Source organism: Humulus lupulus, chromosome 2 (genome assembly GCF_963169125.1).
Source record: "Humulus lupulus chromosome 2, drHumLupu1.1, whole genome shotgun sequence".
Lineage (NCBI taxonomy): Eukaryota > Viridiplantae > Streptophyta > Magnoliopsida > Rosales > Cannabaceae > Humulus > Humulus lupulus.
The window spans coordinates 66,998,075-67,010,591 of record NC_084794.1 but is presented as its reverse complement, the minus strand read 5'-3'; the positions used below and the strand labels follow the sequence as shown (position 1 = coordinate 67,010,591).

The following is a 12,517-nucleotide window of genomic DNA, read 5'->3' as shown; positions in this document are numbered from 1 at the left end:
AAATTGGGGAAATCAATATATATAATATACCTATCACATGTTTAATTCATAGTTTTTTTTTATATTATTCTCATTCATAACAAATATTGCATACGACCCAACAAAGTACATTATAAAATTTCTAATAGTGTATATAAAAGCAGCAGTATGATCTCTGAAAATGATAAACAGTACAAAGATTCCCTCAAAAAATAAAAGAAATCAAAGATTTTCTCTTCGATTCTCTGACAATATATGTATATAACGATCAGAAATGCTAATTGCATCTGCATTAAGATCTCACTTAATAAGTTTGATCATGAATCAAAAACCAGCACATATAAATATTCAGGAACAGTAGTAACTTTATTAAAACTGTCTTGAAGTTACAAAACTTAAACAGCAAATCAGAGAAGGCTGCTTTTCAATCTGCTATACATTAATTGATACGTATATAGCATTACTTAATATAAATAAACAACCTCCGAGCCACATATATATATTCATTTTTGTAGTACTCTGACCAAATCTATAACATATATATGTATACCAAACTGAGTTGAATTACTGCAAGCAAATTAACTCTCTCTCTCTCTCTCTCTCCCCCTCTCTCTCTCTCTCTCTTTCTTTAAGCGACTATATAAGCATTTTTTTAAAAAGCAAACACTTTCTCACATTTTTATGAGTACCCTTTATATATAAATGTCACGTACGTAGGTCTCTTGAATAAAATCTATATTATATATATAGTTAAAAAAAATAGATATTTTTATCAATTATTTGATGGAGTGTAATAAAATAAAGGTAGCTGATGAGGTAGCTAGTAACGAAACTGACTACCAGTATATGTAACACCAAAGGACCAACTAGGAGGAGCGACGTTGTAGGAGATAACAGATCGACCATCACTAGCTGTGACAATAAATGAGAGACTTTGGCCGTTTAGATATGAATTGCTCTGCCAGTTCTGGCCCCAGTTCCTTGACATTGGTTGCCACCGACTACGAGATCCTTTAATTGCCACTGCATGCACGTCACCAGCTCCCCCTACGTTTGTTATCAGTACCAAATTGAAGTACGAGTGCCCATTTATGCTGAACCGAATCCCTCCTCTTCTTCTGCATCTCACTCTGCAACCCCAGCCCCGGCCACACACACATAACAAAAATTATTATTAACCATAATAATAATGATAATGTCTAGCTATATATGTATAGAGATCGAGCTTGGTTGTTGTGATTATATATATCTATACGTACCTTCTGTAGACGACGGGGACGATTCCGGCTTTGTACTGGGCAATGCGGAGAAAGACGGGCTGAGAGAGGTCGAAGTGGAGGTTGGGAGGGTCACACCAGCCCCCAGGAGGGCAGAAATTGGTGGCCGTCACTACAATGGTCCCCGGCAGGCACCATTGAGGGTCGTTGGCGCACCGAAGCTGGAAGCATGCACCGCAGCTTAGTCCGTCGTTGAACAATGCTGTGCTCAGTGCTGCTGTGTTCGTCCCGTAACCCTGGCTGTACAGGTTCCCATACCCACAAGCCCCACCTATACATACACATCAATATCATTTTTACTTTTCAAATATATATATAATCAAAGTATACATGTGTTTGTGTACGTACCCATTGTGCCAGAAGCATCGCCTCCTCCATAGAAAGTGGCGTGAGCGTTGGTCCAACCGGCATAGTAGGAGCCTCTGGCTGATGAAATCACTGATGAGAGAAAGCTCAGAAGGAGGATGCCCAACAATGCCATTTTTTCTGCACGGAAACACAAAATAATGTTACTACGTACACAACTATTATATGATGATGATGATGATGATGATGATCTTCTTCAGCAATATTAATTTTTTCCTCTTATTTTTGGGAGCGAAGGAAATGTGGGAAATAAGAGAAGATTTTAGGAACCAACCTTGAAAGAAGTGTTGAGGAAATGATGAAGAAAATGGGGTTTTTTAGGAGGAATAAATAGAGGGCTCAGTCAACATCGCACGATGTTGACCACTTGATGATATATGCTTGTGAAACTTGAGCTGTTAGGCAGCAGTCAATGTAGAAAAAATATATGTATAGAGAGAGAGAGAGAGAGATGCATGGCCTCTTGCTTGGGACAGTAATTTGTGGAGCTAATTAATGAGGGCAGTATGCAGTTCAGTTGTATATTTTCTAAGATTAATTATTGAAACCGCGTGAATTAGTCCTTGGCTAAGACTATATTTTCTTTGTTAGAAATTCTTCTTTCTAATTTTCTTACATACATATATATATGTGTGTGAGTGTGTGAGTGTGTGAGTGTGTGTATAGGACAATATTTACGAGTGGAAGACAGAATGGCTCTATTACAGCAAAATATTTAAGCCCACTGTGGACTACAGAGAGTCATAAATGGCTAAAATTACCAGCACACACTACTATTTTATCATAAGTCCACAACTACTATTACTACCGCATACAGCTACTACTTTTTTGAGTGTTTGAAAAATGTACCATTTAATTATATAGCTATATATTCTTTTGTATATGTTGATGAATATATTATACAAATTGTTTATAAAATCATAATAATATAGATATTAATATATTCATTCTGTGAGGATATAATTAATATGATCATCAAACGACACCCTTTTTTTTCTCCTGAATTTTTACGGAACTTGAAATAATACCTCTGTGATGATCACCACATGCATAAATTAAAAAAAAAATCTTCAGCAAAATAAATGATTGTTTTCTTCTTTCCCTCGCTGTCAGATCCATTATTTTTTGTTATGTAAATAAATAAATAATAATAATAATGAGATTGCTATTAAATGCTAGCTACTCATAACTTCTGAGTGGACATTGGAGAGAGACAATAGCACATTGATTATGCTCCTTCTTTGAAGCTCTCTCTAGCATATAAACAATCAAAATATGATCATTTTTTTAATATTTTGTAAATTTGTTTTATTTATATATATAGAAAAGAAAATGTTCTTTAATATTCTAAATCTACAGAATTAAAACGAAAAATAGAGTATCATAAATTTTATTAGAAATAAGATAGACTGACAAAATGAAAAACTAACTCGTGAATTATTATGCATATTTTTTCATAAGAAATATGAGAATTATAATTAGCACAAAAAAATATATGAGAAATATCTTTAATCAAATTATTTACAAACTGAAGATGAGAGATAACATAAATAATAAAAATGAGTCAAACTCAATCAAGAGAAGAGAACACTATTTTGACAGCATGCTCCACTTTATATTTGTAGGAGTTTTTTTTTCTTCTTCTTCTTCTTTTTCTTTTGTTTCTTTATATATCAAGTATTTATATGAATATATGTAAAATAAAAATAAAAAAGGTTGTCCTGTAGTATGTAATGTAACTCAAATAAATAAATAAAATCTCAAATAATAAGTAGGCCCCTTCTAATACACCGTGACTTTTCTAATTATACTTTAAAAAAACTTGTTATGCTTCCTTAAAATAGATCAATGATAACCTTAGGTATGTTTTAGGCCAAGTTGACCGTTCAATCAAACAATATATATTATTTCTTACTTTTTTATATATAAATATATATACATATTCAGTTAACTATATATATATGCTTCTAATGTGTCCCGGTCTTAAGAGTATATCGACTACAAAGTACCCTACTTTTCAAACCAAGGTTCTTAATCTCCTCGTTATCATTTAATAATAATAATAAATAAATAAATAAAAAAGCAAAAAAAAAAAAGGAAATGATAAGATTGAATTAATGATTAAAAGGTCTCTAGGTGCCTAATAATAATTGCCTATTTCTCCCCCAATAATTAAGAAATTAACAACTTGTTCTGTCCCCCTTTTCTCATTGAGCAGTATGTACTGTGATAATCTGCCACAGTAGTAAAGACTATTGTCTCTTACTACTTTAAATTTTTTTTTTAAATAATCAAGAATAATATTACGAGCAAAAATGGGGCAATAGGGACAAAAGCAATCTTTGCTAAAAATAAATTATAATCATTGTAGTTTTTACATGCACATAGGAAGACCTCATTCTGCATTTATGCCTGAAATTATTACTACCTTTTATTAGATTTGTGAAAGTGGTTTTTTTGTACTCTTTTTACATATTTGACCTAATTAGACTACCTATTACACACTCCTTTTCCTTTAAGAGACTATATGTACTAGTCTTTTAAGGTGGCTAAGTGCATAGAGTAATTGTGTCATGTGGCATGTCAAGGAGAAGTTTTATTATTCTCCTCTATTATTTTGAAATGGCGCTATATGATGTGTACTTGATTCATTTGTTTAAATATAAATCAGCAGGCTGGTCCTATATATATGAATGTATGTATGTATGTATGTATGTATATATGTATGTATGTATGTATATATACATGGCCATTGGCCATTATATCAAAGTTGAAATTAGTTTTTCTTTGTTTGGAGCACAAGGTTCTCTCTTTAATTGTTTCAAAGATATAAATAGATGGCTATATGTCACCAATTAGCTTGGTTTAATTAAAGCTCATGAGTTCAATATTGTAAAGTGTAAGTAAGTCCATTGATATTGATTAATGGATAGGACCTTATCTTCACTTGAGAAAATATATATAATATGAAGAAAAAATATGGGGTATATTTGGACTCCATTTGGTGGGCCTTTAGTGTCATGAGATTCGTCAATTAAGTAATTGATTGCAAAAGTAAATTAGTTACTGCTGAAATATATAGGAAACCTTTGAAAAGATTTATTGCATCGAGACACTAATAGTACTAGTGTTTCTTAGTGTGTCACATGTATCTCTTAGTGTTTTTTTTCAGAAAAAAAATTATCATAAAAATACCAATAGTGTTTTGAGCACCGTAAATTAATCTGCCGTGACTAAATGTTACAGCTTTTTTTTTTTAATTTGCTAAACTATGAAAATGATAACTAATCATATTTCCCATTATTAAAAGCTACTTAAATTTTATTTTCTTCTTGGCTTGAAACGTGTGCTTCACGGAATCATATTATACTATATCCGGGCCTAATTCAGCAAATTATTTGCAAATTCTTGCATTCTTACATATATAATCATATATATATATATATTAAACCATTTGACGAAATGTAGAAACATTAATGTTCTTGAGTGTAACCAAAGCAAAACAAACAAAAAATTAAAATTGAAATCTAGTAAAATTTGACAAAAGAAAAGAACAAAACCTAGCTAGACGTACTGTAGTTTGAAGCAGATAGTGCATGGTTCCAAACAATCCATTATCTATATATGAATGAATTTACTAGAGGCACATGCAGCTGCATTCTCAAAGCCATGTGTGATTGCGATTTCCTACTGTTGAATAATGTGACGTAAAGCACAATCTACTGTTTCAGTTCTACACATTATATATCTATATCTACATATATATATATATATATGTATATACACAACATTACATGTGTATCAACTGCAAGCCATGAATTTGCATTTAGGATATATGGCTCAAATGGAACTTTGTTGAATTATCTCCCGTATATGATCATTTGCCTTGTATATGTTAAATACTTCATATTAGTTCTAGCTATTACAACCGTACAAAATCGTCTATATATGATTGTAACAGTGGAAACAGTAGTTTCAAAATATCATTTTTGCATCACTTGCATGCATGTTGGCCAGTGCTTGTGTCAAATACTACTCCATATATTTATGTAGTAATAATAGTACTCATATGAATCCATATTAATTTGTTATGTATTCACTGTTAGAAACGTCTGTGTATAACATTAAAGCTCTAGTGGGTGTCAATATCTGCATCTCTTTCATCATTAAAAATCTAAAACAAAGACCTCTAATAAATACGCAAATATGTACACACGGTTTTATATATGTGGTGCACCGAACCTGATATATAACCCAAGATTTATAAAATTTTAACTAATGTAATATAATGCAGATAGTACTAAAATGAAGATCTATATATTCTGATGAGTTTTTGATTTAATGTAACATTAGCACATATATATATATATATATATATATATATTGAGTTGGGACGTGGTCTCCTCACCAACAAACATGCTCAAACCATGTTTCTGAGACACTTCAAAATCAGCTTATATGGGCAGATATTGTGTTTGTGAAGTTACTTCTCGAAATCTCTCGATTCAAAAGTGGTCCATGTACTTTTATAAATGACAACCACCTAATGGACATTCGATAAATGAAATTTAGATTGTAGGCCAACTATGACACCTTGCGCAATGCTATTATAGTACTAAACTCAGTTTTTCTTTTTTCTATTTTTTGTCAATATAAGACATATACTTGTGTCCAAAACCAAATTATGCTCTCAAGTTAATGATGTTTTGAGATTCAACTGCTAGACCGATACTTAAGAAAATGATTAATGCTTGGAAAAACAGCATAATCATTGATCAAACTCTTAAGATTAATATATCGAATACTTGTGCACATGCGGCTTAATATTTCTTTGTTATTTAGGTAGTAGTAGTGTCATTGGGATCAAATCTCTCACGTTTACTGGCATTACTTCATAATGTTGTGTGCATTGTTTTTATCAATTATAGAATAGTTTAATAATCATAATATCTGCCTCTAGTCTAACTTAATAAATATAATCTAATCATAAGCTATTATTTTGATCACGTTCGTCATCATCAGAAGTCATCAAATCCAATAATATGTTGTCTATGTTGAATTATTTACTAGCCAAGACTCGGGACAAGTTACACTCGAGACAAGTACCTGAGCAGCTACATAGAGATTGATTTAATATTGCTTGTACGGATCATGTTTCAGTACCATTCCAATCCCAGTTCCCACAGGCACATGGCCACCGCAAGAGTTGACACTCTTCTCAAACAGGTAGGCCAATCCCACTTCTTAATTGTCTGTACTCAACTCTTGGAATGCATCAACGGACACCCCTTTTATCTAAGTATATACTTACCGACTGAAGACACATTATTGATGTGGTTTGCCAACAGTTATTTCGAGAAAACAACATTTCTATTTTCTCATCTCAGCACAAAAGAAGGCCCCATTCGATTATACATTTACTCGCAAAACAATAGGTAGGGTACAACCACCAAGTACCTTATTCAGTCAACATTAAATACGACATATTTTCTTACTATATCTTTGGCCTAAAAACAAATAAAAAACTTTCCATTCCAAGTAGCAATCCATTAGGTAAAGGAATTGATTATAATATTTTTTTGACCAAAAAACAAAAACCTTTTTCTCTTTTCAGTGTGAACAGAAAACTCTAGGATCATAATCATGTCATGTTGAAAATTTAATAGCCAGAATCACAGTTTCCAGGCTGAGCAGGAAAGACATTCGAGTTTCAGACACTGCAATTTAATTTGTGGTGTGAATTCTTTCCAAGACACATTCTCGGGAGCAAAAATAGCAAGGAAACCAAAAGGAAAAAAAGGCCAATGAAGAAGGAAAAAAATAAAAATAAATCAGACAAGGAAATGGATAGAGAAACTATGGTAATATGCATTTTAGTTGAAAGAAAAGAAGATACAACCTATTGGCCATAGTAAGCAGGTTGACCAGAAGGTGAAATGCCTCCAGGTCTCACCCCAGGAGGCGAAGCACCATCATGTCGCAGGTTAGGTGGAGCTCCAGGCTGAGACGGTCTTGTAGAGGCATGAGGAGACGAACCAGAAGGCACTGCTGCTGCTGCATATGAGGGAACTGACGATGTTGCAAAATTCTGGCCAGGAAAAGTGCCAGGAGCAGAGACATAAGTTGATCTTCCAGCCTGCATAGATGGATCCCATGGTCCTTGACCCAGAGGGATGTGACCTTGTACGGCACCACCATACTCGTTGCCAGGGTACTGAGGATTCTGCCACTGTGGTGGTGCGGCGGTGGCACCAGGAGGTTGTTGCGCTGCAAGTAGACTAGCATCTGGAATCGTATAATCTCTACTCTTGTCACTGTAAGCCTATAATCACATAAAGAGAGAAAAAAAATAAGTAGAAATACCTATCTTTCTTAAAAGATACAGTGATAACACAAATAAACAAGTGTAAAAGGGAATTCAAAGTGTCAAGAAGCATACATTCAGGAACAAATCTTTTTCCATTCAACGGATCCACTTTGGATGTCTTTACATTATATTTATTTTCCCCATTAACGCAACTCAAAAGCACATATTTTATACCTTTACATTGAGATCAGTATGACGAGAGTATGATAGATGAAGCTTACAATAGCCACCATCATATATGCAATGTCCTTCTAAAGCTTCTCTGGCAACTGCTGCGGTACTGATATCTGAAAATTACAGCTCAAAATCAATCAAATCTAACAAATTTTGCAAGTAATCATCAAATGGTTACCATAGATGGGAATGGATCACAGGCAGAGATTCTGAACTTGCAAAAAATTAAAAGTCTTATGAGCAAAGGAATACCAGGGTACTGGACCAATGCCTGAGTTTGACCATTCTTTTCAAATATTGCAATTTTCTGGACTGTACCAAATGCAGAAAACACCTAGCCAAGTAAACATGATAATTTTATGAAATAGATCAATCTAGAAACATAATAATAAGTAATCAAAGAAATATAACAGAGAAAATATCCTCACTGTGTGAATAACATCAACAGTAACAGCATACTGCATGTTCTCTATTGATGCAAGAAGCACATTACTCTCTGGCTCTTTCTTTTTTCCATCAGGACCTACAGCAGGCTGGAGATGATGATGAATTAGTCTTTTTGTAACCATCTTTAAATGAACCAAGAAGGGGACAAACATACCAAGAAATAGACAAAGATACTAACAACAAGAATATACCTGAGAAATACCCTCAATCGCAGTAGGATTCACAGGAAGGTACGGATTTGTATAATCTCTGTAAAACCATCCAAACAAAATTCACATATGTTATACATATACTTTCATATAACTTGTATTTTGAAAAACTTCAGAAAATGAGCGTTGTATTAATATAACTCCTAATTATCAACATCTAAAGACCATCTCAAACTATAGTAACTCCATGAAGCCAATAGCATACTCAACATAAAGATGTATGTAGAAATTAGTAAATGAAGGCAATAGATTGAGAATCAAATATAGACTGCACCACATCAACAAGACAGAACTACTTATCAGCTTCGAGACTCTCAACTCCTGGGACACAGCAACAGATAGGAAGGGCAACACCAAATTTTTAACTCTAGACATTAGTGAACTAGGAAGGAACATACTGGACCATTATAAAGATATTTCAATGACTGAAGAAATAAATTGCAGCTAATGTGATGGTTGGAAATATTGACCTATTTCAGTCAGTTTCAAAATGCATGCAAAGATTTAGTAAATAAATCGTTACACTGAAATATTTAATGAAAGCCCTAGTCATTTTCTCAGACAGTGTAGTGTTGAATTCAGAAGGCAAAGAAGCTTTAGTTTCATACCCCATAAGGTATAACAGTGGAAAAGTCCCTAGGTCGAGTTCAAATTTACATACTCTTGAAAATTTTAGCATCATGACACCAGTTACTCAACATAAATTAAAAAGGAATTTTAAATAATGAATATCACCTAACAACAAAAAGCTGCAATCCAAAAGAGAAGAAACTAAGGCGGAGGGGAAAAAGAAACATCAAAGCGCATGCATAAGTTTACAACTCAATCTTACTGCTTATTATAAATTCAAAAATATAAAATCACCTCAGTCAAGGGAGATATATGAGTAACAAGACTGTACAATCTTTGGTTGAGAAAGAAGTTAAGTTTCTAGAATATAATACCAAGTTAATAGAGAACCACCTAGAAAAGAAGTAACCATTCCATTTGTGACATTTCTACAATAATATATAAGGTGCTCTAACAACAATGACATTAAATGCATTAAACTACAATCAGAAGATCAAGGAAATTACTAAATTGCAACACATCTGTGTTCTGGCTAGCAGGCTTCACTAAACACCCTAGATGACAAAAAGTACACATCAATTAGAAGCGTCTCAAAAGCCAAAACCAATAACAAACAGAAACACAAGGGGAAACAATTCTCTATTTTAGACACAAAGAGCGAAGAGATGACAGATCTTCTTGCAATCATACCTGCTACGATGAGACTGAAATTTTATATTTAGATCAGTGTGGGCAGAATATGAAATGCGTAAGTGGCATGAACCAACATGCTCTGGAAGGAGATACCTAAAATAAAATAGCAAAGCTCAAATTATCACTCAAGTTAATGGATATGCAGTCAATAAATTCCATAATAAGAAGGGTACGTTATAGAGCATACCTGGGTATGCTCCTTCCATCCAAGGCATTCCTTGCTGAAGATGCAGTCTCCGCGTCACTGAACTGAATCAATGCCTGCAAATCCAACCCAAATGAGGGTGCCATAGTGAAAATGCACTGCAAGAAAACACCAATATTACTGATAACAAACCTGAAAACCTGCAGCCTTTTCAAAAGTGGCAATCTTGTGCACAAATCCAAATGCAGAAAACACCTGCAAAAAAGTTAAAATAACTTGTGAACACATCAAATTGATATTAGCAACAAAACCCTCAAAATGTTAGAACCACCTTCAATGTGAAATTGTTATAGGACTACAAAAAATTCCAAACAGATGAGTAATAAGTGCAGAATGACACCTGTACATAAATGCGTGACCTTAGAAAGGGGTATGACGTACATGATAATAATTCCAAACTGTTTCCAACAAAACAATTTAAATAAGATACAACACCATCTGTGATTCAACCAATTTCAATCAAAGAATAATTGGAACTTAATTTAAATAGCATAATAAAGGTGAGGAGAAACTAATTTGTTTGATATACTGAGAGGAGACCAAAAGGACCAGCAGTGTAGTATGTTGGAGGTATTAAAAACAGAAGAAGCATTTATTATTTTATCTTTTACTCATACCATATGAAAACATTGTTTAGAATAGATAACGCATCCAATACACAAATTTTATAGAAAACATTCAACTCTGGAATGAGGTTCATACTTGTTAGGAAACAGGATCAAACAACTTCCTATACGCATTTCACTTGAAATTGTTGGCAGAATTATGATTATTAATATTATCTATATATAATTTTAAGGAAAAGGATTGAAAAATATTGTATTTACAGAGATTAATATACGAGCAATATGTAGCCGTACTTTGTAGCTATGTCGGGGTGTACCCCAGAGTGGATATGAATCAGCTAGTTATTGTACCAATTAAATACAGCAAAAGCTAAGAAGATGCACATAAAACTTAGTACAGCAAGCACTTACCAAGTGAATAACATCAATGCTCACGTCCCCGGCTTCTACACCTTCAATGGTTACCAACAGGACATTTCCGGGAACATCTCCAGGACTTTTGTTGTTGACAATTTCATGTCTATTTGAGTACTGGATATATACAGTTTTCCCTCGAACTTGTGCAGGCTCCGAAGATGAAGCATAATAAGAAACCATGGAAATGGCCTGATTTAAGTCTGCCTGCAAAAGCAATAATATTATTTATATCAATATATAATATAGCTATGTTAACGATATTTAAGGAAATATATAAGTCTTTTTATGTAACAAACTAAGAAAAAATTCTTCAAAGGTACATACAAACCAACAAGAGGACTAGAGGAGCCAGCAGAAATAAGTTATGACTAAAGCACAAAATATTTTTGAAGTAAAATAGTGAAATCCATAAATATAATTAGTATCGGAAACATCCTCAAACTATTCAACCGTTTACATTTTAGTACAAATGTGTACTTAAATTTCTCTAATCCATTTTTTCGGAAAATTGTACACTGCTAATTCATATATAAGTATGGTGTAACAAAACTTGAACTATGCTAATGTGTACAATTAATCCTAAACCAATAAAACTTCACTGTAAAAAGACTTACGTTCTTTTGTATAAAAAAAACGCAATAATTGATGGTTTTAAACTTAAACCCTCCTAAGGAAGCTCACCCCCAAACCCTAATCAGAAAGGAAAAAAACCCCAAGTATTCTTCATGACTTGTTATCGATACTATATTTACACTAAACTAGGAAGCTTCAACTGTTTATAAATAATCATAATAATAATAATAATAATAATAATAATAATAATAATAAAAGAAATCAAATCGAAGCGCAAGATGAGCCAGAGGAAATGGCTTACAAATTCAACGAAAGCCTGGTTGCGATTGGCGCCGACATTACACTTGGTATTGACAATCTTACCAAAAGGCTTGCAGAGCTCGATGAGTTCCTCTTCGGTGCACTCCCACGGAAGATTTCGGAGATGGAGGACTTTCGACGGGGTCTGGGTGTATCTGAACTGGGGCGTACCCGAGGTTGACATCGAAAATTTCGCCGGAATAGCAGAACTCAGGGGGATTAGGGTATGGCAAACAGGGAAATTGTGTTTGGATGTAGGGAAAGTTGTAGAGAATTTTCCGTCAAAGTTTGGGAAAATATCCAGGAGAAAGAGGGAGGTTCTGGGATGGATTGATATGAATTTGGGATTGTTGGGACGTGAAAGCCTTTTTTAT

The 12,517-nt window shown here is 33.6% G+C and overlaps 2 protein-coding genes across 5 annotated transcripts; both read right to left on the bottom strand.

Annotated features, from left to right (window-relative positions):
- Window positions 1–324: 324 nt before the first annotated feature.
- Window positions 325–2,037, bottom strand: LOC133817977 (expansin-A15-like). The gene is made up of 4 exons (XM_062250651.1): window positions 1,897–2,037; window positions 1,605–1,742; window positions 1,239–1,527; window positions 325–1,109 (listed from the first exon to the last, which is right to left on the bottom strand). Exons 2-4 carry the CDS (start codon window positions 1,735–1,737, stop codon window positions 800–802), a joined length of 732 nt encoding a protein of 243 aa, XP_062106635.1. The 5' UTR covers window positions 1,738–1,742; window positions 1,897–2,037; the 3' UTR covers window positions 325–799.
- Window positions 2,038–7,123: 5,086 nt separating this feature from the next.
- LOC133817975 (polypyrimidine tract-binding protein homolog 1-like) lies at window positions 7,124–12,517 on the bottom strand. 4 transcript variants are annotated; one of them, XM_062250648.1, is made up of 10 exons: window positions 12,145–12,517; window positions 11,265–11,474; window positions 10,420–10,482; window positions 10,270–10,343; window positions 10,080–10,175; window positions 8,802–8,859; window positions 8,592–8,696; window positions 8,416–8,497; window positions 8,164–8,276; window positions 7,124–7,944 (listed from the first exon to the last, which is right to left on the bottom strand). In XM_062250648.1, the coding sequence occupies exons 1-10, from the start codon at window positions 12,325–12,327 to the stop codon at window positions 7,522–7,524; spliced, it is 1,407 nt and encodes a 468-aa protein (XP_062106632.1). In that variant the 5' UTR covers window positions 12,328–12,517; the 3' UTR covers window positions 7,124–7,521. The 4 variants fall into 4 exon arrangements, 3 of the variants coding, with proteins under 3 accessions (XP_062106632.1, XP_062106633.1, XP_062106634.1); XM_062250649.1 differs by lacking the exon at window positions 12,145–12,517 and adding an exon at window positions 10,628–10,685; XM_062250650.1 differs by having other exon boundaries at window positions 7,678–7,944; window positions 8,211–8,276.

What these genes read in the sequence shown, in the direction of transcription:
- LOC133817975 (XM_062250648.1), bottom strand. Translation starts at nt 12,327, where the DNA reads ATGTCAACCTCGGGTACGCCCCAGTTCAGATACACCCAGACCCCGTCG. An exon ending in AAAAGGCTGCAGGTTTTCAG is followed by an intron (nt 10,344 to 10,419) that starts GTTTGTTATCAG and finishes TTGGATTTGCAG; the next exon opens with GCATTGATTCAGTTCAGTGA. An exon ending in GATGGAAGGAGCATACCCAG is followed by an intron (nt 10,176 to 10,269) that starts GTATGCTCTATA and finishes ATTTTATTTTAG; the next exon opens with GTATCTCCTTCCAGAGCATG.
- LOC133817977 (XM_062250651.1), bottom strand. Translation starts at nt 1,737, where the DNA reads ATGGCATTGTTGGGCATCCTCCTTCTGAGCTTTCTCTCATCAGTGATT. An exon ending in CGATGCTTCTGGCACAATGG is followed by an intron (nt 1,528 to 1,604) that starts GTACGTACACAA and finishes GTGTATGTATAG; the next exon opens with GTGGGGCTTGTGGGTATGGG. An exon ending in GTCCCCGTCGTCTACAGAAG is followed by an intron (nt 1,110 to 1,238) that starts GTACGTATAGAT and finishes CTGGGGTTGCAG; the next exon opens with AGTGAGATGCAGAAGAAGAG.